Genomic DNA, 27,912 nt, shown 5'->3' with positions numbered 1-27,912 from the left:
TATTCAGACTACAGGGTTCTGATCAATACTGCGAAGTCTATATAATTACTATAAAGTCATACTAATAGAACAGCAATTCCTTGTATCAAAACAAAATTACAAGCCATATCCTTACCACAAGCAAAAGCCTGAAACGCATACCCAGGCAATACCCCTCTGACTTCACTGCTCAAGTAAGGAACAGAGAGGACAGGATTTGGCCCCATTAACTTTATGAAATAAAAAACAAGAACAAAAAGAAAAAAAGGCTTTAACATACTAAAATACTAACTTTGGAAAGCATTTTTTTAAATTAACAACCAGTTACATTAATTTGAAAGGGAGAGCCTGAAAAAGGGGCAAACCCGTTTTTGCGAACCATCCTCGCTTCAATTAAACTCAAACCATGCAATTATATACCAGTCCCACAATAAGTAAAGGGTGGGAAGGCTCATCTTTTTGTTAACATTTCTGACAAAATACAATTCAAAGACACCAGACAGGAATAGAAGACAAAGGGAGGAGTATGACCACTGAAGCTTAACTTGCCCAATAGTCTGTTTATAATGCTGTAATCGAGTATGAGCAACGTATTTGATTTGGATATTTAGAGGTCCAGCAATAGTTTTCTTTAGAGAAAGATTAAATCCTTTTGTTTCTCTTTCTTGAGAAGCAAATGTTCTTCATTGGGGTACAGAATGGCTCAGATGCAACAGAAGAATGTCATGACTCGCCAGTTAAAATTGACATCTGGGAATGTCCAAGACAAAGGTCAATAAAAGCAACACATAATACCCCAAAATAACATAGCTAGGAATCTCCCCAAAAGATAAGATGTAATTTTTAAACAGCCTTTATTACAAGGCATGAGAATTCTAAGGCAAATTGTTCATCATGGCAGAACATCAAATGAAAACATCAAGGTAGAATTACGGAGAACATGGAGAGTATGTTTGTGTTATCTGTAGCAAAAAGTTTGTTGTGCCACAGCACCTAGCTCATCAATTCTCATCCCTACTCAAATATTATCTTTAATTAAATTGAGATGCTCGAGATCAAAACCACTTCTGTGTATTTGTACACGGAATACAATATGGTTGGACCCTAACAGAATAGTCTCTAGAGGGACTTCACAGTACATAAGAAAAAGGAACAAAATTAACACCATTGTAGGCTCTGCTTCCTTCTCCACATTAGAGAATTATGTTTGAATCAGATTTCCATGAATGTTTGGGTACATTTCAACACTTAAAACAAAAAAAAAGTTCCCAAATTAGATGCTGGTAAGTTACTGAGCAGCAATTAAACAAAGAGTGCCCTTCAGGCTATTTGTAATTTCTCCTAGTTTTCAGTCTGATGTCCACAGTGCTACATGTTGGAAAGCACAAGAAATTTTGCATGAATTTGATCACTCACATAGGCAGTTATACTTTGAAAACAATGTTTTTCGCAAGAATTACCAATGAAATAATGTTTTAGGACACAATTGAATTTGAAATAGGTGATGTTTTGAATAGATTTTTGAGTTTTATTGAAATCTTACATGAACAAGAAATTGGAAATACAATCACATCAAGGAACAAATTGCCACGGCTTTGACGTTTTAAGCCAAACAAATTTTGTAGGGCAGATTTTCAAAAAGGTGTGAAGTTATAACAATTTAAAAACACAGTTAACCTACTTCTAGGAATGCAAAACATACAATCATGTTATTTTCAATACAAGAAAACTTAATTTGTCGTAATTTCTTAAAACTACTAAGACAAAGCACTAGCTTTTACTTTTATGTACAGCATACTCCTATGTAGTCTATCCCAAATCCAAAAAAAAAAAAAAACTGTCCAAAAACCAGAGGTTCTGCAAAATCATGATTGAACAGTGTGCCATTCCTGCTTTTAAACTGCTAAAATGAAGCCTAAAATGATAAAAGCATTGAAACCCCATATGGAGTTCAGGAATTCTGCAAGCCCAGTAATGTCCAAGTGCATTTATGAAAAAAAAAAGAAAAAAAAAAAAAAAAAGAAAACTAAGAGACTCGAGTATATACACAATAGAGTGATTCTTCAGCCCAATACAAATGGCAGCCAATCGCTACTGAAGGATGAAACATTAAGCCAATTTTGTTTTGAAGTATGTAGAGCTATAGCCAATTCTATGTTTCCAAAATTCTCGATCCCTCCTCACTTGTCTACTTCCACTGTTGCCCATAAGTATCCTGATAAAATTCCTGGTTGTCATTATTGTAACCATAGTTACCGGCATAGTCACCACCTTGCTGGAGCGGCTGCTGAGCGATGGGTTGGGAGCCCCAGTTCTGCTGGTTGTTGGTCTGACGACGCTTGGAATCAGGCTGGTTGTACCCATCTGCCTTTCTCTTGCCTCCTACGTTGCCCCCACGGTTGCCCCTGGCTCCACGAGCACCGCGTCCTCTCTGCTGCTGTGCAGGACCCCCTCTCCCACCCCTGGCTCCTCTCGGCGGTCCCATGGGTGCCCCCCTCTGTGAATAGCCAGCTCTACCTCTTGGTGGTGGTGCTCCCCGCCCCCTAGGTGGTGGAGGTGCACCTCTCCCACCCCTTCCTCCTCCTCCTCTTCCTCTTATAGCATAGCCATCATCATAGCCGTAATAGGGATCTTCATAGCCACCACGGTAGTCATGATAGTCATAACCATAATAATCATCATAATAATCTTCATAGCCATAGTAATCTGGGGGATAGCCATATCCACCTCTCCCTCCACGGCCTCTGCCTCTAATAGGAGGTGGCATGCGAGGCGGAGGGTAGTAATAATAGTCTTCATACCTATTAAGAAAAAGAAAAGCACATTAATTTATCTTGAAGTCTCTCGAAAGAAAGTATAAACTTCCCCTTGTTAATTACCAATATATATCACAGAGAAAAAAAGTGAGGCAGTTTCTTCTAAACTATCCTGTATTTTACAGCAGAATTTAATTTTGCAGCATTGTAGTATTTCAAGAATGAACACTCACGCAGTACTTCTGGAGGCCTGCCTGGCAGCCTGACGTTCTTTCCTTTTCTTATCCGGTGGCTTTGCTAACACTATTTCAATTTCTTCCCCTTCTATCTCTTTTCCATTCATTTCATTCATAGCCTGTAAAAAAATTAGAAGAGAAACAAGGAAAACTCATTTCCAGCCAAGAGGAAACTAGAACTTTCAGGGGGAAAAAAAGTTGGTTGGGCTGCTGCTGAGTGAATTACAGCCCGATGCTTCTTAAAGAGAATTCTTTCAGGTTATTTGTTCAAGCCCCTCTTTGTTCAACAGTTACAATGAGGTCACATTTAAAAAAAAAAATTCTCTTTGTATCATAAGGTAAAAGAATCTCAAACCATATGGAGCGTTATATTTCAAAAAGTTACAGTGCTACATCTGATTTTTATGTTCCTATCCTCCCTAAAAATAGTTCAAAGAGTTCTCACTACACACTGACATGAACACTCCGTGTACTTGCAAGCAAGCCAGAGCGCGCACACGAGAGAAAGCATTTTTATATTTGGACTTCCCAGCTCTCTGAATGCAATGAAAGAGTATCTCAGAGGACAGCAAGTATTTTTACACTCAGCTGACTGTGAACAAGGAAGGATGCATGCTTAAGGGGGCAAAAAAGAACAAGAAAAAATGCTGAATCTTGGCAACTTCATGAAGTAACACAAGAATCTTCAAGTAACAGGCAATGTGTAATCTATAATTACCAAATGCATGCACAAATAGAACTGGATGTACATACACAAAGTACAATTAGGACTACATCTCCCTGTTCTCTACCTGGAATTACTGCCTTGCATTGAACCTTTCTGGGTACAGATAGATGCATTAATAAAAGGCTCCCTATGTCTGTACAGACATATCTTCAAAAACATTAACAATAATGGTTTATTTGGAAGAAGCTCTGAAAGTACAACAGACCTTGGAATGAATTAGTGAATTCCATGCAATCTGTACCAAAATACCACTTTAATTAAAAGCAAGCAGCACAACCATACATAGAGATAGCCCACAGAACTCACAAACCAATTCAGTGGCCACAAAGATGAGTGAGAGCAGATATGGCAGAACGCAACCCTAGGCTTGAAAATGAAAAAGCCTTTGAACAGCGCAACCCCATGCACTGCACTGCTTAACAGACTCCAAACACCTCCTCCACCACCTTCCTGTCCCCACATCTCCCAACTGCATCCAAAAACTTTTTATAAATAGGGAGTAACTTCTGTGAACTACCCTGCAATTTCTACGCAGCATTTTTGCCATTCCAAAAACTACACACAGACTTTAAATAAGGGTCTTTGAGAGACAACTGATACCTTCTGTCGTTTCCTCAGAAAAACTGTCTAGGTTGATTTTTTTTCCTCCTCTTCTCTAGACTCTCCTGCATTGGTCTATACCTCTTTTCCAGTCTACTTGTTAACTTGGAACAGTTTTGTTCCTTGCAAGTTTCACATCCTCCTAGCTACTGAAATCATAGGAACAAAATTATTAGTAATAAAATTTTCACAAAAGGAACCCTGTGCTCTAGAATTGTCTTAAGATTTTACTGTTAAGAAATTTCTAAAAGCATCTTCACAGAGAACTCCTCAATCTGATTCAGACAGGCAAGAATAAACAACCCACCTTCACTGCTGCACCTCTGTCCTCAAAATGAACAAAAGCATAATCCTTTAGTTTCTTTACTCTTTCCAGCTTTCCAAATTCAGAGAAGGATTTCTCAAGAATTTCTTCCGTCACAGTAGTGGCCAAGTTTCTTACAAATAAAACTTTCACCTGATGATTAGTGAAAACAGAAGTTTTTAGAAGTCAAACGTGAAAGAAAACTAACATTAACTTCTGTTATTCCACTCTTCTGTGCGTTAAGAATTTTTTGCTAAGTTCATAAATTCCACATCCATTACCAAAAAAGATTGCCTTAGAGTTACCTGTACAAAATTCCTACAACTTCTTGTCTTGGAGGGGGAAGTATGGAAGAAAAGAAGAATATCCAACATTGATGTTCTGCTTCTGGGATGCTACAAGTCCCAGTAAAACTTTAGTAACAGATCTCAAGGGTAGCAAAGATTTATTAGGGATAATAACACAGGGATAAAAATCACAAAACACAGGGATAAAAATCACAATATCATTCTCTATGCTGCATTTCACCTTCATCTCACTCTGGAAAACAGTTTTACAAGTTTTATCTACCCAGTGTGCACCAACACAAGCAGAATGGTAACAAGACAGATTGACAGGTGTGCCAATCCAGGAGGATAAAGCTGTACATTATTAATTTAATTGTGAACAAACTGAACAAGTTCCTCACGTGTTACACAGGCATTTAGTTTACAATGCTCAACCATACCATTTTGGATGGCTTATTATGAAAGTGTCCCGTGACTTCTCTCCACTCCCTCAAACTGGCAGCATCACTCAGCTAGACCAAGTTAACTACTGCATAAAGAAATTCCTCCCAAAACACAAGAACATCCACGTTCTGGTTTTATTTACCTTTGCCATGACTTCTGGATCAGGTTCCTCTACTGGATCAGCCCATTCCACTGTCACAACATTTCCCCAGACTTTTACTTTTCCACTCATCAAGCGACGTCGAGCTTGTGCTGCTGACTTGTGATCTTCATATTCCAAGAAACAGAATCCTCGGTTCTTCTTTTTATCATCAGGTTGATGATATAAGATTACATCCACCAAACCCTCTGAAAAACATATCTTTAGTATTGAGCTTTAAAAGAGAAATAAATAACCTGAAGTCTACTCTAAAATGCTTTCCTTTGCTTTTGTTAAGCTTAGAGGCCATGTATTACATCTGAAAGGGGGGGGGAGGAAGGGCGGCAAAGGCACAATAAAACAAAACAAAGACACCCATCTAATTTATCCAAAAACAGGTTACCTAGTTGGTGAAGTTCTCCAGAACAAACTTACCTCAAAACTAGGCCCTGCAAAACATCAATGTGAACAGCACAATGCCAGTTTGCTGTATGGTTTTACCATTTTTACATTAGTGAAAAGCAATCAGAATTAATATGCAATATTAATATCCCTCCTGCCTCCAGGGGAAGCTGGCAGAACTTTGTCAACATCTCTCCAAAAAAACTAAATAGCAGAGGAGAGGTAACTAAGTATTCACTTTCTCTTTTCACCACTTTTCTGCAGTACTAATAGCAATCCTAAAAAAAGAAGCTGTAGGTTAAAACTCTCCTACAGGACAAAAGCAAATCAAGACTTCAAATTCTCATAAAGCAGAAGTGCCCTTTCAGCAATGTGCCAATTTCTTTTCTTCCTGCTTGCTGTACATTCTGGTGAACAACAATAAAGAACTAGGACAGAAAATCTCTCACTACTATTTCTACAGCAGCACTGCCTCTAAAGTAATTCACTGTTCCCTTCTTCCTGTCACTCCTCAACAACATATTTGTTTGAGACTCTCACAAAAGCTTCCCAGGTGTGAAAATTGAACTTGCTGTAGCTCCTGTTACAAATACAGAGCCTTCAACACTGACCTACAATGGATGACAGAACTGGGACCTCCACTGTTTTTCTGAGTTCATTTATGCTATTTCTATCACAAATAATCTTACAACATCAATCATTTAACAAGCATTAAAGCAGATATTAGTCCTTTTTTCCTGGTGGACGAGCCAGCAGTGTGCTTGCAGCCCGGAAGGCCAAACTGTGAACTGTGTTGTGGGCTGTATTAAAACAGGAGTAGCCAAGAGGGAGAGGGAGGTGATCATCCCCATCTGCAGCGCTGTGACCAGGCCTGGGCCCCCAGCACAGGAAGGACATGGAGCTCTTGAGTGGGTCCAGAGGAGGCACTGAGATGAGCAGAGGGCTGGAGCAGCTCTCCTATGAGGAAAGGTTGAGGGAACTGGGCTTGTTTAGCTTGGAGAAGACAAGGCTGCGGGGAGACCTTGTGACCTTGCAATATTTGAAAGGAGCGTATAAACAGGAGGAGGAACGGCTGCTTACGAGGGTGGACAGTGATAGGACAAGGGGGAAAGGTTTTAAACTGAGACAGGAAGGTTTAGGTTGGATATTAGGAGGAAGTTTTTCACGCAGAGGGTGGTGAGGCACTGGCACAGGTTGCCCAAGGAGGCTGTGGATGCCCCATCCCTGCAGGCATTCAAGGCCAGGCTGGATGTGGCTCTGGGCAGCCTGGGCTGCTGGTTGGCGACTGTGTACATAGCAGGGGGTTGGAAGCAGATGATCACTGTGGTCCTTTTCAACCTAGACCATGATTATATGGTCCACTATAGAGTATATTTCATAAATGAAATCTTGGAATCCAATTTGAAAATAATTTAAATAATATCTGAAAGCATCACTCACATAACTACAGCTACAAAAGAGGAAAGATGGTATTTCAAAATCAGTGTGACAAAAAACATTCAGAAAGTCTTTACCTGTGACTTTATTAAACTCTTCCAATATGTTTTCCTTCGTCTTGTTCTTTGGAATTGACCCAACAAATAACCTGTTGTTTGCCACAGAGATGCATACTCCAAGGTGCTTCCCAGGACGGATTTCATAGTTGTCACACTAAGAAAATAAGAAGCCATTCACTTGCATTATTCAGAACAAAATGGTTGAAAAGATCCCCAGAATGACAATATCAGCTGCTTCAAGTTCTACTATCCTCATACAGAGTATACTGAACTTGCAATGCAACAGTATTTCTGGAATTGCAATGTTAGGGTCAGTGTCTGCTTGGACACTGCTGAGTTTGTTTTCCCACAAAAAAATCTTAATCTACTGAGAAACTGATGCACAAGAAACAACACATAACATACAAGTTGCATGGGATAAGTTCATTCACCCCCAGTTTATCTCAAACTTAAAACCTATTTCCAGACAATGAGTGACTGCCTCCTGCTCTTGGACTCAACATCAGTCACTGCTGTTATTATTATACACATGCAAAGGATTATAGGCACCATGAGATCTACTTCAGTTACTTTTTAATGTCAAGCACATTGGCTGCAAGATCCTAATGTGTGCCTGGTTTTAACCTTTCCCACTCTAATGGCACTGATTTTTTGGGCCCTCTAAATGCTAGGACTCTGTATTCCTTTGTTTTGTTTTGGTTTTTTAATTTTTTATTTTTTTTTTTAAAAGCTTCCCACAAAAGTTTCTTCTACTTCCTTACCACACTTATACCCACAGTTGAATTACTGTGAACAACAACCCTAACACATCTTTAAAGGCACGAGATTCAATCTTACTGGAGGCATCTTTGTTTTTAAGGAGTATTTTCAAACAGGATGTAGTGAGACTGAAGTTTGAATACTGGACAGCTTCTGAAAAACTCTCATGTAAAAGCTGTTTCTGTAAAAGCTTTCAGCCATCTCACTGTGATTGAGGCATGTAGATGGTGGTGCAACAACTTCAGTAACCTTGTTCATATTCAAGAATTATACAAAACTTTGCCAATTTTTGCTTCAAATAGAACAGTGATTCACACACAACAGAACTTTGAAAAACAGATTCAGATTAAGGCCAGAGCACTTGAGCAAGAAGTTTATCTTATAAGGCTGTTTTTCCTAAACATCAACCCATTCTCACTGGCACCTGCACACCAGAAGCAGCAGAACCCCCTCATGCAGAAGAATCTAAACTTCAGAATTCTACATTTATCATCAGTACTAAAAGAACCACGCTTTTCTATTAAGAGTTATCACTTAAAAATTTAGCATGCCCCATTTTCCTTTCCTCCAGTAGCCAGTGGAAAATACTTCACCTAGATACAAGTCTGATTCCCCCAGATAACACCAAAGTAGAACATGAGAGAGAAGAGAATCCAGATGCAGGACACATGGAGTACATCCACACAAATTCACATAGTTGGTACAACACCCAGGGAAGAGGCCAGACTTCCACCAGGGCTCTATCACTTGATACATTTCCTGTTACTTCAGCATCCTTCTCTTTTACTTCTCCCAATCACTAAAAATTTAAAGAAGGCTGAGCAGCTTCAACTTATGAGTTACAAGATTGAAAACACCTTTTTTCCTTCTTACACGGCGATAACTTCAGCCTACCATCTTCAAACACTGAAACTCACGAGTAATCAAGTAGATTACAAGAAACAGTAGCTGTAGGAGTAGATTGTTATTTGTACATAGTAAATCAAGTCAGGAGACATGTTTGTTTGTTTGTTTTAAAGAAAATAACATTTTGAGTCTGTTGATGATTGTTTAGTGAAACACTTCAAACATTTCCTAATGCACTCCCAACATGCTCACTGTTTACATCACATCATTCAATTTGAAAACAGTTACTCACCAGTTTGACTGCTTCCTGAGCTGCATCTTTGCTACAAAAGGTAATGAAAGCATAACCTCTGTTTTGACCGGAAAGAGGATCCATCATGAGGCGAAGATCCCAAATTGGACCAGCTTTCTCAAAGAGTGGTACCAATTCATCTTCATACAAGTCTCGGGGAATCTTACCAACAAAAACCTACAAAGGAAGAGGACACTTAACCAAAGCTTTTTCAAAAGTCTAAACTTACTTTCAGTACTCCAAAGTTCCAGGAAGGGAAGCAATCTGCATCAGAAACAATCACAACACAAACACTGTAGTCTTTGCTAGCAATTTTATCTGCTACCACAGCCTTCTAAAACCCCAGCATTAGTACTACACTCTGCATATACAAAACCTGGGCTGTAATTTATATCTAAGAGGCTGTGCCTTTCCACCACTGATCCTCCCCCTCTACTCTGCCCTGGTGAGGCCTCATCTGGAGCACTGCGTGCAGTTCTGGGCTCCCCAGTACAAAAAAGACAAGGATCTCTTGGAAAGAGTCCAGCGGAGGGCCACAAAGATGGTGAAGGGCCTGGAGCATCTCTGCTATGAGGAAAGGCTGAGTGAACTGGGTCTGTTCAGCCTTGAGAAAAGAAGACTGAGAGGGGACCTGATCCAGGTCTATAAATATCTAAGGTGTGGGGGGCAGAATGGCGAGGACGGACTGTTTTCAGTGGTGAGTGGAGACAGGACAAGGGGAAACGGCTGGAAACTGCAGCATAGGAAGTTCTGCACCAATGTGTGCAGGAACTGCTGTACAGTGAGGTGACGGAGCACTGGAACAGGCTGCCCAGGGAGGTGGTGGAGTCTCCTGCTCTGGAGATGTTCAAGACCTGTCTGGATGCCGACCTGTGCGACCTGCTGTAGGGAACCTGCTTTGGCAGGGGGGTTGGACTCGATGATCTCTGGAGGTCCCTTCCAACCCCTACAATTCTGTGATTCTTACCTGGTCACAAGACCTTACAGGCTACCTAGGCAGGAACCCTGCAGTATTACAGACCAAACACTTCCTTACTCTTGCAGTACCTTCATGCCATTCCTTAGTCCAATCTTGATTAGAAAGATGCAGACATAGGAAAAAAATAACAACACAAAACACTACAAATCCTTAATAAGTTGCCCTAATTAACATATTAACACATCTTACTTCTCTTTTGTTTTTGTTTCTGATTACACCAACTCAATATGTCTAAGAGAACCTGGAAATCTCATTTTTCTTTCCCACACACAGCAGTGACTATTAAACTCAGTCCAGTTCACCAATGCAAGGCACACTTTAATGTCATATTGGCATATTTTGGTTTAACTCCAACTAAGCATTAGCCAGCTCTTCACCTTTCAAATTAAAAGAGCCTCTCCTGTAAACCCTGCACATCTGCTTAGCAGATAATGCCAACACTTAAAGATATGCAGAATACCCACACAAGTACTGATGGGAACAAACCCAAGGCGGGAGGCCTGATGATTGACTGAAGAAATGTGGAACACAAATCATTTTAGCCCAAAGGGAAGTCAGGCCTTTTACACGTTTCTTTACATTACACAAATATTCCTGAAATACAGTTTCCAGAACGTTTCCTTGAAGTAGCTTAGGCTCCTTTATTCAGTGTGAGCACAAAACGGCCGCGGTTTATTTGCCACTCAGCAAAACAAACAAACAAAAAAGGGAACAGATTTATTATCACTGATCATAAATTTAATGCCAGAGCCAATGGACCTACTTTTCAGAACAGCTCAGAAATCCCTGCAGTAGCTGCATCCATTTGTGCTGCCCAGAGCATTTCACTTCAAAACACACAGCTTTCAAAGACAAAAAGAACAGCATAATGGAAGCGCACAAGAAGGAACTCCAGCTTGCTATTAAGACAGGGAAACCATCTAAAGAACTACGTGATTTTTCTGTGCTGAAGGCTTCCCTTTCCTGCTTTTCTTCCAGCATCTTTGACTGAGTCTCTTAATTCCTTTCTACAAACTTTAGACTACCATCAATTCCACAAGATTGCTACAACAGGTAATATACTCCAGAGGCTGAAATGAGCAACAGAATTAAGGATTTCATTCTAACACATTCACCCCTGACATACATTATAGGGTGACTTCACTTGCATACCAGGAAGACTAAATGTCTCCATGGGAATAATGACACATCTAAATGAATTTGCTTTGAGCCTGTACACTTGAATAACAAATGATAAGATCAACAGCAGACATGAGAAATACCAGATGAACATCTTGAAAGACTTAGATGAAACGTCTACAGTAACCTTTCCTATTATTATTTTGGGTAGATCAACAAGCTTGAAAAAGATTCTGAAATAAGTTCTTTACAGAGAGAGCGGTGAGGTGCTGGAACAGCTGCCCAGAGAGGCTGTGATGCCCCGTCCATCCCTGGAGGTGGTCAAGGCCAGGTTGGATGGGGCCTAGGCAGCCTGGGCTGCTGTGAAATGTGGAGGTTGGTGGCCCTGCTTGTGGCAGGGGGTTGGAGCATCGTGATCCTTGAGGTCCCTTCCAATCTGGGCTATTCTGTGAAATACTACAGAATATAAATACTTGTTGCTTCATATTTCAGTTCCACGAGACTACTATTACTGCAAAAACTCAGACTGGCCTTATGAGTGCAATAACAGGGGAGAACTCTTATAAGTAGGATTCAGCTGCACTGTTGCTGCACCTCTGCTGAGATCACTTCTTCCAGTTTTGCTTCCAGAGGGACCTGCACCAAGTGCTCAATTCTACTTCTCTTACTATTTTTCCAAAAGATCAATCATAAAGAGAGTCCTTCAACTAAGAAAAATGTCAGTGTCATGAGGTAACAGAGCATTATTCAGGGCTGCAATTCACTTCTACACTCTACATGATACATCCAGTTATTTCCACAATCGAGTTCTTCTGTTTCCACTAACAAAGAAGCATTAGGGTTAACAGCAGCATTTCTTCAAAACATCATCTCCATGTCACAGCACTGTTGTTACACATCAGTCAATCCTCTAAATGCCAGATTTAAGTGTGAACTGATGTGGCCTGCATGACTACTTCAATTCAGCAGTAGCTACAACCTTCTTGAAAAAAAAAAAAAAAAAAATACTAAAATGAACAAAAAAAACTTAGAGCAACATAAAAGCCTTTGAAACCCCACATTTCTTCAAGTATAAAAGTGTCTTTTTTTTTTTTTTGCTGGAAAAAAAAAACCACCAGAAACACAGCAACAAACTGTGCCTACTGCAGCTGGCATTTTACAGATAGCAGGGAATTCTGTTCAAGTCATGCCTTAAAAAAAGGATTTGTTCATTTACATCAATAATTGAGAGAAGGAAATCAAGTATTCATCAGCTGCTTCCTCTTTTTTTTTTTTTTTCCTATATACAACAGTGGGGACAGGTCATATTCACACAGGGCTTTTTTTTCTTTAATCTCTTAAAGCACGGATTACAAAGACTTCCATATTCTCAAGTTTAATAGCTGCAAGGATCCCCCATCAGACAGAAGATTAGGAGTGAAAGTTATGTATCTGCTTAACAGGTTCAAACTCCACCATCACTACTACTCCCAAATACAGATATGCTGATTTACAGTTTAGCACATCCAACAGAAATGCTGAATGCTTCTCTCAGTTGCATAAAAGTTTTAACATCACCTGACCAGTAATGGGTTTACAACCCAATTGTTTTCATCCCTCATCCAATAGTCTTCCTTGCTGTGATGGAAATTAATGAAATATTTAAAACATTTGCTTTTCCTGACTGCACATAATTTTGAAATTACTCTGTACAGATGAGTGCTGTCTTCCCGTCCTCTTATTTTGCTTTTTAACCACTGCTTTTTAAGTATTCTGAGTTGCCAGTAAGTCAAATTCTTAGTATTTATACAAAACTACTCTAAGATGACTGAAAAATCTTGTTTTTCAGCAGTGCTTGTACAAACACTTTCCTAAAATAATAAACTGTAACTAGAATGGAGAAAATGCCCCTAGAAGCACATGATGATTGATGCAAGTTATCAATGATTATCTTTCAATGTAAGAATCCATTCCACTTTAGAAAAACCAACCTGGTGTACAAATACTTACAGCAGAAAGATCTGATACACCTGGGGAAAAAGTTCATGCATTTTCTTGAAATCAGCAGCAGTGCTTGCATATCCTTAAAAAGGAATTTGCCACTGCTGACATCACTGACAACTCTGGCATCAACATCTCAGCTGGCACAAGCCACAGAACTTCATTTATTTTATTTAAAATAACTCTCCAACATGAAAGATTCATCCTCACAATCCAAAAGGATACATCTTACGTCTTCACATACAATATTAGAAGAGAGGTTTTTCTACACTACCATACAAGCAGAACTTAGGAAAAAAAACATAAAGGAAGAACAAATATATAACATCCCACACTTTGCTATGGGAAAAAAACACCACGACAGTGTACTGAGTCTCCTGGGTTAAAACACGATCTGTAACATCCACCAAAACATAAGATCACGTTTTAAACCTTGATTACTATTTCTCTGAGCTTAACAGCTACTGCTGAAGGCTCAATCAAACTTCTGGATGCTTTACTAAAGTAAGATGATCAGCATCTTAACAAACCAAACTCAGCAGTAATCAGGCTTGATCTGTTACTAAGCGCCAGCACTGGTTCAGCTGAGGTAGGATTTCTGTAACTAGTTAGCTGGACTTTGCTAAGCCTGATTCATGGGAGAGGTATTCATGTCCTTAAGGGTGTTTCCAGAAGTCACCCATTCTAAAAGCTTCAAGAATCTCACTAGTACAAAAACACACCCTCAGTACAATTAAACACAGCCAAAGCCAACTTCACAGCTTTCCTCTGACCTCCTATAGAGACTAATTATCACCAACAGCACAAAATACTTGAGTTTTCAATCAAGCATTCAGTCTGTAGGCAACAGTGCAAAGTAACACTTCACATCGTGTATCATATCACCATACATTGACAAAACAGACTTCTTAAGCCACCTTCCTGAATAAGAAATGAAAAACATTTCAAAAATAAACAAGATATGATCCTCTCAGTGTAGTGTTTTCACCATCAGATCATGAAAGCACTGAAGATGTCTTTTGTAAAGACAGGTGACTATTAACATATATATTATTCACTGTTACTGCTAGCTAATCTGACCTCTTCAAAGCTTTGCATAAAGTATCCTAATGCAATACATCATAGAATCATAGGTCAGAGAATGGCCTGGGTTCAAAGGCCCACAGCGCTCATCCAGTTCCAACCCCCTGCTGTGTGCAGGTCACCAACCAGCAGCCCAGGCTGCCCAGAGCCACATCCAGCCTGGCCTTGAATGCCTGCAGGGATGGGGCATCCACAGCCTCTCCCCAGAAAACACCACACTCAACTCTTCACCTGCTTCCAATACACTGCAAGGAAATCTTTGTCACTGTTTCTCAAATTCCATTTGAGTTGTGAAAAAAAACAAAGAGCCAAAGGCTTTTCAGTCGTGCTTTTTTTTGTTGCTGTTGTTTTTGTTTTGTTTTTTTGTTTTTTACCCGAGCTGCACAGCTGTCACTTTTAAAGCTGCAGACTGCAATCTTCAATTTGGATGATAAAGTCTAACAATTTCAGTATCTACCTTCGTTTTCAGTAATTTTTACATAATCTTCCCATTATATCCACTGCTTTCTTCTCCTCAATTATGCTTTTTTCTGCAGAATACTGAAGGCTAAGACTGAAGAAGACAAACACAGAAGCAAGCTTTCCTCCAAGCTTTACACTTTCCCTCAGTATAATTTATTTGCCAGTCTTTTAACAAGTGACTTTGCATAAGCACACAAAATAATGGTACTGGTTTGTGCATACTAACCTCTGTTCCAATACCAGGCTGGACACCAGAATACACAGTATCTGGAGGAGGGCCCCCATATTTTCTCTGTCCTGTAGTTACATCCAAAGTGTAACCAGTCCTCTCTAGCAAAGCCTGAAAAAAAATGAAAAAGAATTGACAGTAGTTATGTGGAGGAAGGTAGGGGCCACAAACAACAGAATTTGTTTCTGAGGTCACTGCAAAAAACTTCTTTTCCCTTATTTTCTGTTTGCAATATCTTATGTAGTAACCAAGGAACTCCAGAACTTCTCACTAGCTTTCTAAGTCGGTTCTGCACAACACAAAAACCATCTCTTAACATATTCACCAACTCCAAGACTCAATCCTGTTGGAATGTCCAATCAGTCTCAATTTTATCAGCTTGTAAAAACTAGTGTAGGAAGACAAGATAATTCTGAAACAAATGTATATATTTTTTAAGTTCATGTATTTTGGTAATAGTGCAATCAGGGACATCTACATCTCAAACAAGCATTCTCTCTTTTCAATCTTTTATCTTGCATACATTCCTTTAATGCCATGTGTGGATGTTCTTTTCCAAGCAATACTGATGCTTCCCAAGCAGCAAGCATTAAAACTACTTCAGTCTGCATGGAGGTAATACAGAACAGTCAGTGTTTTCGACACGTTACCTTGATCTTTGCTTCATCTGGTCCCTTTGTCGATTCCTGTACTTTGCTGCCTTGTTTCTCTCTTTGCCTGTAGGTCTTCATAACTCCACATAAAAATGCACTTTTGTTCTGTAGATACAATTTATAAAATAATTAAACTTGGGGTATGAAAAGCTCTGGGAATACACCAAATCCAAACTGTGAAGTCACTAGATAAGACAATGTCAAGTATCAAAAGAAACCTCTTGAAAAATACAACAATTAACTGATCAAACTTCTAAGCATGGAATTTCAATCCGTATTTTTTACCTTACGTTCTCAATAGCGCTCGTTTTTATTATCTGGGAGCTTTAATTTTGCACTCAAACACCCACAACATTTAGGGCAATTCTTAAACAGGCCCATGATCATGAAACATACAGGACATGAAAAGAGTTTCTATGTTTTGGCTCTCCTGCCAATAGTGCCAGACCACTATTTACACTTATGTGCTCACGCTTCTGGAGCTCTCACCTTACCTGTACATGCGACAGGTCACTTTCTTTAAACTGCTGTAATACAGAGAGGGCTCCTTCTTCATTAAATTCCCTAAGAGCATCAATTGCTCTTTCATCAAGATCGACATAAGCTACCAACCCTAAAAGTTAAAGATAAAGAAGTTACAGATTTCTATTAGATGTCATACAAGCTAAGAACTATGCAGTTTGCTTTTAAAGTCCATAACAGAATTATATATTTAATATAATTACATATTCCTACACAAGTATATGAAAAATATGAGTACAACAATGAAAAAAGTTAAATTAAAATGTATATACCTAAGCATTAACTGAAGTGCAAGATTACATCCCACATGTAACAGCTTTCTAACATTCGGAAATCCAACAGAGAAGTCTGGCTCACTTCTAATAATTTGGGTTTTGTTTGACTCTTAATTTTCACGCTTCATTCTCCTGAATGGAGCTGCTCTGAGGTAAGCTGCCGTGAACATTACGTGTACCCTGCTGTACGTGAAAAGGAACTTCCTAACTGAAGATCAAACACTCCCAAAGCACTACAAAATATTATTCAGAAGAATGGTTTGCTCACTCTTTCCACCTAACTTCAAAAAGCAAAAAGCAGTAAGCTGCTCATGTCTAAAAATTTAATTTCGCTTGTTTTGTTGCTCCATGCAGTTCAAGAGCCAGAATTCAAAAAGGTATTGTTTTGAGCCCTACCATGTACCCGAAAAGGCTAACGTTAATTTTACAGGTACAGACTCCCCCAAGAAACATTGGACCAGTTCTGAAGCACTTTTTCTGTTTCAGGATCTTTACAGGTTTGCGGGTCTTTTTTCGTTTTCCCCTTTTGCAATGCACTTGCATAAGCTGTGGAGTATGAGAGCTTTGGGTTATTAACGTCTGCACTTTTTAAACCACACAGGGAAAATCAGCACCAATAACTCCACATGCTTTGCAACAGCTTGATTTCCAGAATACAGATTATTTAACTGCTACTTGCTTTCAAAAATGCAAAGTAGTGCCGAGCCCAAGGACTACATTTCAGAAGTGATCCTGCATTTTGGAAGGCACCTGTATCTTTCAAATGAGACCTCAGCAGATTAAAAATCCCAAACTTCAACTCCAAATTTAGCTCTGGTCTCAGAAGCAGAATGTTTCACTGACAAACCCCTGCACAATGTCAGCATCTGCGGTGGCTTTAAGGAAATGCAAATAACTGTTCTCAGGTTACTCATGCAGTGGAGTTATAGCAGGTAGTTGGGTTCTGGGCTGAAAAGCTTTTAGCTCCCTTGAGAACTCCTCACAACGCAACCTAACTACCACACAGGTGAGACCCCACAAGTTCCTCTGCCCAGGCATTTACTCCTTCTCTCAAACCATCAAGTGTACATCATCATGACCCACAGTTAGGAAGTGTGTCTCTATGCCAATAAAAGCTTGTAAAGGCTTGATGAAAGCTCACTGTGAATGACTTTCAAAGGACATCATTCACATGACCCAGAATGTCATACTGACGAAGGGATAAAGTATTGGTTTTGAACTGCCTTTGTTTAATCAGTGGAATTCTGACTCTCTTCAACAAAAACTGTCATCTTGCCATAAGCACATAAAGCAGTTCTACTGCTTCTTATACATTTGTTCACGGAACACACTCTAAAGAGAAAAAAAAGAAGCTTCTGTCTAAGGACAAAATAATACTTGAGGATGGGATGTTACAAAAATAATATAGAGAAACCTGGGTATGTAAAGAAACCTTTCCTCTAGCAGTTGCAGAGACCACTTGCTACCAGCAAAATATTACTCGATTTGCTAGATAGCTTAGTCCTCATTTGTTAAAAAAGCAGTTAGTATCAAACTGAACTTTTCAGTGGAGTAACAAACATGGATTAAACTGTCCACTCAGAACTAGAGAGAACACAAAATCCCCAGGCAGACTCAATTCCAATGTAGTCCCAGGCAAGACAAGCTAGCTGTTTCCCTCACTAGTCACCTGTCCAGCCCTTGAGTGTTTAAGAACCACCGTGAGGAGTTGACAGTAGAAAAGTAAAAGCAAAATGATGATTTGGATTGAAGGAAAAAAAAATGTACAGTTTAGTATGCTCAAACACATCTTTATTTGACTACTAAGAAACTAGTGCTCTGTGCCCTAAAGCAACTAGGATAACACATACAACACTAAGGACGTGTCAAATAATCAGTCAATGTCAAACCCAATTTGCCTTTAGGGAAGTCAAAGTAGCAAAACATTTAGAGCTACACAGATCAAAAACAACGTATTTTTAAACCTTAATCTATAAAAATTTGAAAATGGTATGCCCTCACTTTCATAACCAATCAGAAACAAGAAATGCATATTATACCTGTCTGAAATATTTCATCAAGTCTCTCTGCCACCTTCTGTGGGAGGCCTGCCTCTATCAGTGTCTTGTAGTGTTCTGTGTGAGTTACACTGGAAGTATCCATTGGTTCTTCCTCTTCTTTTAACTGTACCGCATTACCATTCACCTGATTAGCCATTTTATTATGCTGCTGGAAAAAATTCAGGAGCTACATTACAATAAGCCAGAAAAAACTAGTTTGTAGGACAATGCATGATTTATCTAAACTAATTTGTATACATGCTGCAAATGACCTCTATCAGAAGTTTTATTTAATATCTTTTGGATGCAGCTGATCTAAGTTTCAAAAGAAAGTACAACCCTTAATACTGCAAAAAATGTACATGGAAGAATTTACTTTTTTTTTTTCTCCTCCTTGACTGTACTTCATGTACATCATGATGTCTAAACTTTAGATTGTCAGCAAGTTAACTGGTTACCATAGCAGCTACAATGCACTGGGACACGATAATAACATCCTTCAAAGAAGAATCAGAAGAGCTAGTTGCTATTTTCATTTCCCATTCCTCTACTTTCAAAACAATTGGTTAAAATTCAGCGAACACGAAACCCTGCAGGGTAGCTTAACGCACCAAAATGTCAATACTTGTTTGCTAATTTGCACTTTCTTGGCTTGTTGCCATGCCTTCCTTCAAACCCAATGCTCTGCACAACACTAGCCATACACTTTCTCATAACACTAGCAAAACTCGTTAAGGATAGGAAGAGAAAAATTGCACTCACGAGCACATCAGAATTTCCAGCTGCAACTGAGCCATTTCCAGGCTCAGTTTTACTCAAATAGGAGCTCTACAAATCAAACTGCTTTTTTAAGAACTTACTGGTTTAAAAGGAAGCCATGACTGCAGCGTCTTCAGTTAAAGACTTGCTTTCAGGATTAACTGATTGCAAACACGTGCGCTGAGAAATGCACAACTGTCTTCTCAGACAATTTCAGTGGGCTTTGCCCAATTCATTAAAAACCGTTTCCATTTCCCAGTTAGCCAGCCAGCTGATACCTGGTACTCTCAGATACAAAGGCTGACAAAGGACAAATCAACTACCCAGCAGAGAACATCAGGATGATCGGTTTTTGAGTTCAGAAACAAAGTGAGCCTCAGGCTTTAAAAGAGAGCGAAGAAGTCAATGATCAGCAATGAAATGATAACCAGATACACACGCAGCATGGCAAGAGCAATGCAATTCAGTACTGGCAAACAGATACGAAGAAGACTCGAGAACAAGTTTTGCTTTCGTTTTTAAGACTCTGAAGCCTCAAACTATTCACCGTGCTGAAAAAACAAGCCTCCAAAGATAACCACACCTAAATCAATCCCATTTATACCCATTCCTTCTGGACAACAACTTTTTGGAAGGTAGCCTATAATTTACAATCTTGAGCCAAAAAAAAGTTTTTCTTCTTTTACTACAATGTCTTGACTTGAAGGGCAGCCTTAGAGATGGAACACAGCCTCGTGTTACTTCTCTATCAGCTGCCACTTCTTTATGCGATCAGCAAGGAAATGAGGTGAAGTCTTCCATAACTACTTGGCATTTATACAGCACACCTTCTGTTTCTTGACTCAGAACTCACTATCAGTTTACTCCAAAACAGAAACTTAATTACTTAAAAGCAAATGTGACGTTAGCCCAAATGCAGAAGAAAAAACTGTTACCTGGGGATTACAGTAAGGCTTACCTCTCACTACTGAATTAACTGAGCACTCAAACCATTAACTGAATGTCAGGATTCCATAGGAATGGATACAAAAATAATGGAAAATGAAAGTCAGACCCATGGCTGCTAGCTAGACTACATCTGCAACATGTCTAACTTGAAACAGTGCAGGACAAAGGGTTTAGTTACAGTGAGAATGCTTTGAGTGTATATACCAAAAATGCATAAGATGTTATACAGAAACATATACAGTGCGTTATACAGTGCGTTTTTTGCTTCTTTTCACCTCCTTACTGCTTTATAGACTCCGTTACTTACACACATCTTCTCCATATAGAAACAAAAACCTAGGAGGCTAAACCAAGTCATTAATACAAAAAAACTATTAAGCCAATTACAAGTGCCACTGAGGTTCACAAGGTTTATAGTGATGCTCCCTGAGCATTTACTTCTCTTTTTTCTTCAATGAAACCAAATTGGTTTCCAAGTATCAGATTCTAATATATTCAGCACTGCTGAGCGCATTCTTGGACTTGGGTGTAACTGACAAAAAGCTGAGCACTGCTGTGTGTCAGGCAGAAACACCTCAGCTCCAATAACTCAGACCACGCAAGATTTGCAGTCTAGCAAATGATGATCCACCTTCACCACAAGCACACTGCTGTGTGCTTGGAGCTAAACCTAACAGCCAGCTATCACACTGCTACACAGCTCCACAGCTGAGCAAAAGCTTTCCTAAGTAGGCTTTCAGACAATGCAAATTAAGTCTCTGCATTTTAATTCATTAGCTGCACAATTCATTATTCTTTAATAACTACTGGCCTCAAAAAAAAAAACCTAAAGTCAAATACTGTCTATGTCCACCAATCATGGAAGCTGTGTTTGGCTGCTGAAATGTCAGCTATTTCCTGCCCCACAATCTTAACTAAAAAGATACTCCGGGAAGTTTTTAAAACAATACAGCTGTCAGAACATCCCAGTCCCAACAGCATCCACAAGAAACGTATTTCTCTTCCACAATTATAGTAACAGATGCTATTCTGGCTTTGCAAGCTTGGCCTGAAGTCTGAGATCAGATGGACTTTACTTTCCTGAATGATCACCAACAAGAGAAACTGCATCTCTTACAGCACTGAAATCTCACTCTGCATTCAGCACAGCTGCATGAGTGAAAGTCATTGCTGAAAAAACTCATTTAGATCTCCCTCTAGACATCTGCCAGATGCAGCCATCAAGACAACATATCTCCTACACACATCATTAGCAAGGAAAAAATGATTTCATTGATGTTTTTTTATGCTCCTCTAAAAAAGTTTAAAAGCATGTTAAAGAGGAGTGATACCTGTGCTTGCACACCACATGTGTGTGTGTGTGGCTCAGCCCATCACAGGCCACAAGGAAAAGCACAAGCTTGTGGGTAAAGCCCTCAAGTACTGTGCTCCAGAGTCTCCTATGCATTAACTGCCTAGAAAGAGGGAGACTGGTTGAATAGCAAAGATTTTTGGTGTTGATTAGAAGCAAAGGATTATGAATATATTAGTACGTGCTGGGATGTGCGTTTGTTTTTATTACATGCAGAAATGGATGAATTTAAAATAGCATATAGAAAAACGTGCTTACCGAGCGAGCAGCAGTAAATAGACACTGGGGGCAACTTTACACAGGCAGGGAGGGTTCCATTGGTACCTGAAACGCTGCCTACCTTCAGCACCTCCCAGCTGCAGGGCTGCATGCAAGGGGAGGCTGTGGGGGGTGGTTCTGTTTTGAAATTCACACGGTTGTTAACAGTGCTTGTTCTGAAGGCCAGGAATACTCGGTCATAGCAGACACACTTGTAAGCCATGCACTATCTTTCATTTGGAATTTCCACATTCTGCATCTCAAGAGCTGGGTTTGCCAGGTGACTTGTCCCTTTTTTGACATGTAGGAGGTTAAAAACTTATGGATGCTTTTAAATTAGTCAGATATGAGCTTCATTTCCATTCTTAATAACTCAAATGGCTCTCAGTACTTTTCCCAGAGGAAAAAAAAAAAACAAAAAAAACCTGCAACACATCAGAGCCTGACAGTGCATGGCATCATGAATACTGAAACCTAATGTCAGCCTTATTCTGACAGTCACTGAAACAGCCACAAGGTGACCATTCCCTCTATTTTATACCCACACTCCAACAGAGGTTGCCACCCACAAACTAAGTATAACTAATCACTAATTATAAATTCACAGCCCAGTGAACTGACAACATGCTTAATAACAGCATCAAGGAGAAGAAACGGCAACTTCTGGTAGAGGGAAAACAATACCGTGAACTCCAATAACCAACTTACATTGATCATCCATCAACACTGTTTTCAGCTTTGCTGCTATATAACTTTTGATATCACAAAGTGAACTATTAATTTAGCTCAGGTGCACTGGAAGCATTACTAAACTCGTGCATTACAATAGCACCCAAGTAATTTCTGATTGCTTATGTTGCTATTCCTCCTATTGAGTTATCTGTAGGGTCCCTATTATAGGAGTTAAATCAGATTAAGAATAGCATTAGCTTATTACCTTATTACTTTAAGAAACTTTTTCCAAATGAACCACAAGAAAACAAACGTAGTCCCTATGAAGTTATGAGTTACACTGCAAGAAGATTCTTATCTAAGCAGAAAGAAGCACATGCACAAGGAGGAGATAAGAACTCACACTAAAAGACTGAACGGGGAGCTTATTAAAACCTCACCTGCTCATAAGATATACTGCTACACCCTTTCAATTTTTATGTGAAAGCATTACTGCTATTCCCCTTGTACCACCGATTACTCCATCACAGAAATAACTTTTTAATAGCTTAATTACGATACATTATTTATTAGCATGAATTGTGGGAAGACTTGATTTGAAGTAATCACACCCTGAAAAACCTACATGTATCATCCCAGTTTCCAGATCAGTACAGCAGGCTGTAACTTTGAGGAACCAGCATCCTCACCCTGCCAGCACAGAAATCTCAGCCTTTCCCAAACCATCACCTAACAGAATGGTGACACCTCAGAATCCCCATCGTGATGCTAACCAAAAGCCTAGCACAGCCTCCCCACCAAGAGACTCCCACATAGGTTAGCAAGGTGCACCTCTGTTTCAACAGAATACAACTTCATCAGTAACTCCTGTGCTTTGCTAACCTCAGTACAAAGTCTGAGCATCCTACTTTCTATCTGCAGTTGGCCATTTGTAGCTCATCTGCTCAGCTGGGTCATACAGAACACTCACAGCACTCCAACTCAAAGCAGAGTTACGATCAAAACAAGCACTGCACTGATGAGTTTATTCTACAGGAATGTGGGTTTTGTTTTGCTTTTTGCAGGTTTTGTTTTCTGACATAAGTTCAGCAAGAGCAGGAAGCTCAAAACGTGACACCAACAGCAATCGCACTTAGACAGCAGTACAGCTTCTAGGATATGAAATTGCCAAGCAGGCTCCACCACATCGCAAACGCAACAGTTTGCAACTGAAAACAACACTAAGATACAGAACTCCAGGCGACCTTTACTTTAGAAAGATACGTCAAAAATTCAGAGCCACACAAAACATAATCTCAAATTTAAAAACAAAACAACCCAGCTCCAGGAACATTAACATCCCCGGCAAGCAGAAAAGCATCACTGCTGGGAGGATCCTCTGTGCCGCGAATGGGGTGAGGGAGATGAGAGCAACTTTCTTCACAGAGTGCTGCAGCACCGCGATGGGGCGAGTTCAGAACCCGCCGGGCAACCAAGGCCCATTAACTCGAGCCTCGTTTACAAAATAAAGGTAATAATCACATATTTAAGAAGAACTAGACAAGTTTTGCTGAAGACTTCACGTAAAAGACCGTTCAGCGAAGCGACGTTCCAACAACAGCGTTCGGGAGAGCGTCTCCCCGCAGCCGCACCGCGCCGAGTTTTACAGAGCGCTGCGACAGCGACAGGCGTTCCGCGCAAGCCCTCGGCAGCCCCCCCACAACAGCCCTCCACGGCCGGGAAGGAACCACCACATCCGCGGCCCCGCGCGGTTCCCGCTCGGCCCGAGAAGAGCGGAGCATCCCGGGAGCAGCAGCAGCAGCGGGGCATCCCCCGCCCGCGCCGCCCTCCCCGCGCAGGGCCCACTCCAGGCCGGCCGGCCGCCCGCCCCCGCCGGGCCGCAGGTCCCGCCCCCAGGCCGCTCCCGGCCCAGCTCCCGCGCGCGGCCCTCCCGCCCCCCGCCGCCTTCCGAGCGGCCGCGCCGCGCCCTGCGACGCCCCCACCCCGCGTTCCGACGCGGCGCCAGCGCCTCGGGCCCGCCTCCGCCCGCGCCGGGCCTATCCCGAGCTCGCGGCAGGCCTCCCCGCCGCGGGGCCTACCCGGGAGCGCTCGCCCCCGGCCGCGGAGCGCCTCACCGCGCGAGGGGACGTCCCGGCGCCCCTGACGCCTCCCGGGGACTCACCGGAGCAGGGCCTGCGCGGCGCAGCTCGGGCCCAAGCAGCGACGGCAAATGGCGCGCGCTCCTCCTTCTCCTCATGGACGGCGGTGCGACCCCGGCAACACGCGGGGTTTCCCGGAACTGTTTCCAGGGACCGCCGCTTCACCCACTCAGAACCTCCCGCTCTAGACGAGCTGTCGGCTCCACCTATAGAAGGTGGGAGGTGGAACCAGCCTGAATTCCCGGTGACCAATCGGAGGAGGGATCCGTAACCAATCGCGCGGCGCCTTCAACCCGGCGCGCCGGCAGGGCCGGAGCTGGGGCTTTTAAAGGGGCAGCGCCGCCCGCAGCTTCGGAACAAAGAGAGCGCGGGGAGCGCGCGGTGCTGCTCCGCCCTGAACGTGCAGCGCGAGGGCGGGCGGTGGCGGCTGGGCTCCGCCCTGGAGCTGCGGCCTGGTGGTGCCCCAGCGGGCGCTCCCGGGGGTTGAACCGATGTCTCTTTCACCGGAGCGCAGCCTGGTGGCTGTGTGGAGCCTTCCCGGTTCTGCCCAGCAGCGGCACCGCGGAGGGAAAGCGCTCAGGGCGGCTTTTGCCTCGTAAAGGAACCGGCCCCGAGCGGGGCTGGTAGCTCTGAGGCACGGCCGGAAGGGCTCCGTGTGGGACGTCTGAAGGATGTTAGCAGGGGGGTCCTGTTGCCCAGGTGTGCTGTTATTAGCTAATTAACTTGTGATTAATTAGAATTTATCTGCTGTGCCTCGTTTGTTTGGTCTGTAGGAGAGCAGCTCCTCCAGGTGCATGTTTGATGCATGTTTGATGCAGTGGTCTGTAGGAGAGCAGCTCATTGTCAGTGGTGGTGTTTCTCCCATTGGGTCTTCTCTCATCCAGAGCTGTAAGAAGAGCAGCTCTGAGCAGCTCCTTCTAACAACAAAACGCCTCTCCTGAAAGCTGCATGCATGTTAAGTGTTTGTTTGCGCTCCTATCGTGAGTGTGGATAAAGTTGTGTGCGTTGGCTGATGGATGTAAAAGCAGCTTTGGGATCTAGAAGTTGAAATCCATCTTAGGTGCTGGAGGTGCTCTGTCTGCCCCAGGTGGAATGCTGTGTCTAGTTTCAAAAAGATGAGAATCTCCTGGATGCAGTCCGGTGGAGGGTGATAAAAGATGATTAATGACCTGGAGCCTCTGTAGTATGAGGAAAGGCTGAGAGCCCTTGGAATGCTCAGTCTGAGAAGAGAAGGCTGAGAGGGGACTTACTGCTGTCCGTAAATACCTGAGGTGCAGGAGTCAAGTCACTGGGGACAGACTCTTCCCAGTGTCATGAAGCAACAGAACAAGGGGCAATGGGCAGAAACTGGGACACAAGTGCTAACTCAAAGAACTTCTTTACTGTCAGAGCTAGAAGAGGCTGAAACTGTCAGGCTAAAAGAGGTGGAGTGGAGCAGTCTCCTTCACTGGAGATATTCGAGACCCATCAGGATGCCTATCTGTGTGACCTACTTTAAGGACCCTGCTTTAGCGACGACGTTGGACTTCATGATCTCTGGATGTCATTTTCAACCCCTACAATTCTGTGCCTTGCAGAGCCTGCTTGGTGCTCATGGGTGGAGCTGTGACTTTGCATGTGAGGTCTGTGCTGCTTTGTATCTCCCATTTCCAATCTTGACTGTGGGGTCTCTCATGGCATAGAGCTGCAAGGAGTACAGTTACCACCTCATCCTTTAAGTTGATCAGCAGTTCATCTGGCTGGGAGTCAGTAGTACGCTCAAGGAATTGTCACAGCACAAAAATAAAGAGGAATTGAGGGATCTGAACATCTGACTCTCCTCTGGTGCTTCAGAAATATCCTGCAAAACTCTTCCATTGACATAAACCCTTTACACTACAAGACTGAGCATAATGAGATTACAGCAAAATATACATTGAGTTGAGGAAGGGTGCTTTTTGACAAGGCAGTAATGTCAGTTATTGAGCACTACCATATCTTGCAGCAGGAACATTCCTATTGTACCAACTGTCAAAATAAAAGCCTTGAAGGCATTGCTAACACTTTCTCATCTGTTCTGCACTGGCATTTCCTAAGTCCCCCTTGGGCAATTAATTCTGCACAGACAGCTGTGAGCAGTAGCAGGCTGTGGGTTTAGGTAGTATGGGTTGTTTTTTTTGTTTCTCATTTAATCTCCCAAATCCATATTGATTTGAGGTTAAACTTAACAGGTCCTTGCTGGCACAGAACTTATGGTTTTTTGTTTTTTTTTTTTTTTTTTAAATGCTATTTTTTTTCTGCCAAGAGTTTAATAATGTACACCATTAGCAACCTGGTGTTCGTAAGGCAGAATTTGGAATTAAACATGGATTAACTTTTAAGCCACCAGATGACCACCACACATTCCTTAACAGGACCTGGCACTATTACTTCTTCACTGTAATATGGAACATAAACCATTTCTGTTCCAACAATGCTTCCATCAAGCAGCCTGGTTGTTTGGATTTTTTTCTATGTCGAGGTCTGTGAGCTTTGTTTCACACCACAACAGGACCATTGTTATTCTGAGAAAAACAGTCTGAAAGTCATCTACTGTGTGCTGCAGACTGCACATACATTGGCTGTTAACAGGCCTGACCAAATTCTGATGTGAAATCAGATGTGTTCTCCTCGTACGTAGGTTGCTCTGAAAGTAATGCCTCCTATTTATTTCCATGGGAACTTTAACACAGAGCAAATTAATGCTATTTGGTAGAGCAAATTCTCAGCCACGAAGCACCATTTTTCAGCATAGCCACCACCATTAACTGTACATTTTCAACAGAGATGAACAAAAATCTGTGTGCCACTCATAAAAATCTGCACCAGTAGAGGTGACCCACAGTTTCACAGCTGCTGTGATGGCATTACTGCTGAAATGCACCACCTACCACTTCAGTGTGCTCACACTCACTGGTCTTTGTTAATACTCAGCAAGGGTCAGCGGATACCATTTTTTTCCTGTCTTCTGTACATGGAATACCTTCAGCCAGGAGCAAGCTGTGACCTGAAGGCTGTAGATTGGTCCAGTGCAAAACAAAAAGCTGAGACTGTAGGGAAGCTCCAGGTGTTCTGGAACAAAGAGTAATTTTAAACCTTTAGTTATTTATTTATTGCTAGAAACTCCTGGAATGATGTTTCAGGTCCGTCTGTACAAGTG

The 27,912-nt window shown here is 41.5% G+C and overlaps 1 protein-coding gene across 4 annotated transcripts; it reads right to left on the bottom strand.

Moving 5' to 3' along the window:
* Positions 1-1,483: 1,483 nt before the first annotated feature.
* Positions 1,484-24,889, bottom strand: HNRNPR (heterogeneous nuclear ribonucleoprotein R). Of its 4 annotated transcripts, none has more exons than XM_052699192.1 (11): positions 24,758-24,887; positions 18,609-18,774; positions 16,267-16,385; positions 15,770-15,877; positions 15,117-15,230; positions 9,268-9,444; positions 7,389-7,524; positions 5,476-5,681; positions 4,606-4,755; positions 2,969-3,090; positions 1,484-2,780 (listed from the first exon to the last, which is right to left on the bottom strand). In XM_052699192.1, the coding sequence occupies exons 1-11, from the start codon at positions 24,830-24,832 to the stop codon at positions 2,168-2,170; spliced, it is 1,986 nt and encodes a 661-aa protein (XP_052555152.1). In that variant the 5' UTR covers positions 24,833-24,887; the 3' UTR covers positions 1,484-2,167. The 4 variants fall into 4 exon arrangements, with proteins under 4 accessions (XP_052555152.1, XP_052555151.1, XP_052555154.1 ...); XM_052699191.1 differs by having other exon boundaries at positions 18,609-18,777; positions 24,758-24,884; XM_052699194.1 differs by lacking the exon at positions 18,609-18,774 and having other exon boundaries at positions 24,758-24,889.
* Positions 24,890-27,912: the final 3,023 nt, after the last annotated feature.

Source organism: Tympanuchus pallidicinctus, unplaced genomic scaffold (genome assembly GCF_026119805.1).
Source record: "Tympanuchus pallidicinctus isolate F22 unplaced genomic scaffold, pur_lepc_1.0 scaffold35, whole genome shotgun sequence".
Taxonomy (NCBI): domain Eukaryota; kingdom Metazoa; phylum Chordata; class Aves; order Galliformes; family Phasianidae; genus Tympanuchus; species Tympanuchus pallidicinctus.
The sequence above is the reverse complement of the archived record's forward strand: the minus strand, read 5'-3'. Positions and strand labels throughout refer to the sequence as shown.

What these genes read in the sequence shown, in the direction of transcription:
- HNRNPR (XM_052699191.1), bottom strand. Translation starts at nt 24,832, where the DNA reads ATGAGGAGAAGGAGGAGCGCGCGCCATTTGCCGTCGCTGCTTGGGCCC. An exon ending in GTGACCTGTCGCATGTACAG is followed by an intron (nt 15,878 to 16,266) that starts GTAAGGTGAGAG and finishes TTGTATCTACAG; the next exon opens with AACAAAAGTGCATTTTTATG. An exon ending in ATCCAGAAGTCATGGCAAAG is followed by an intron (nt 4,756 to 5,475) that starts GTAAATAAAACC and finishes ACTAATCATCAG; the next exon opens with GTGAAAGTTTTATTTGTAAG.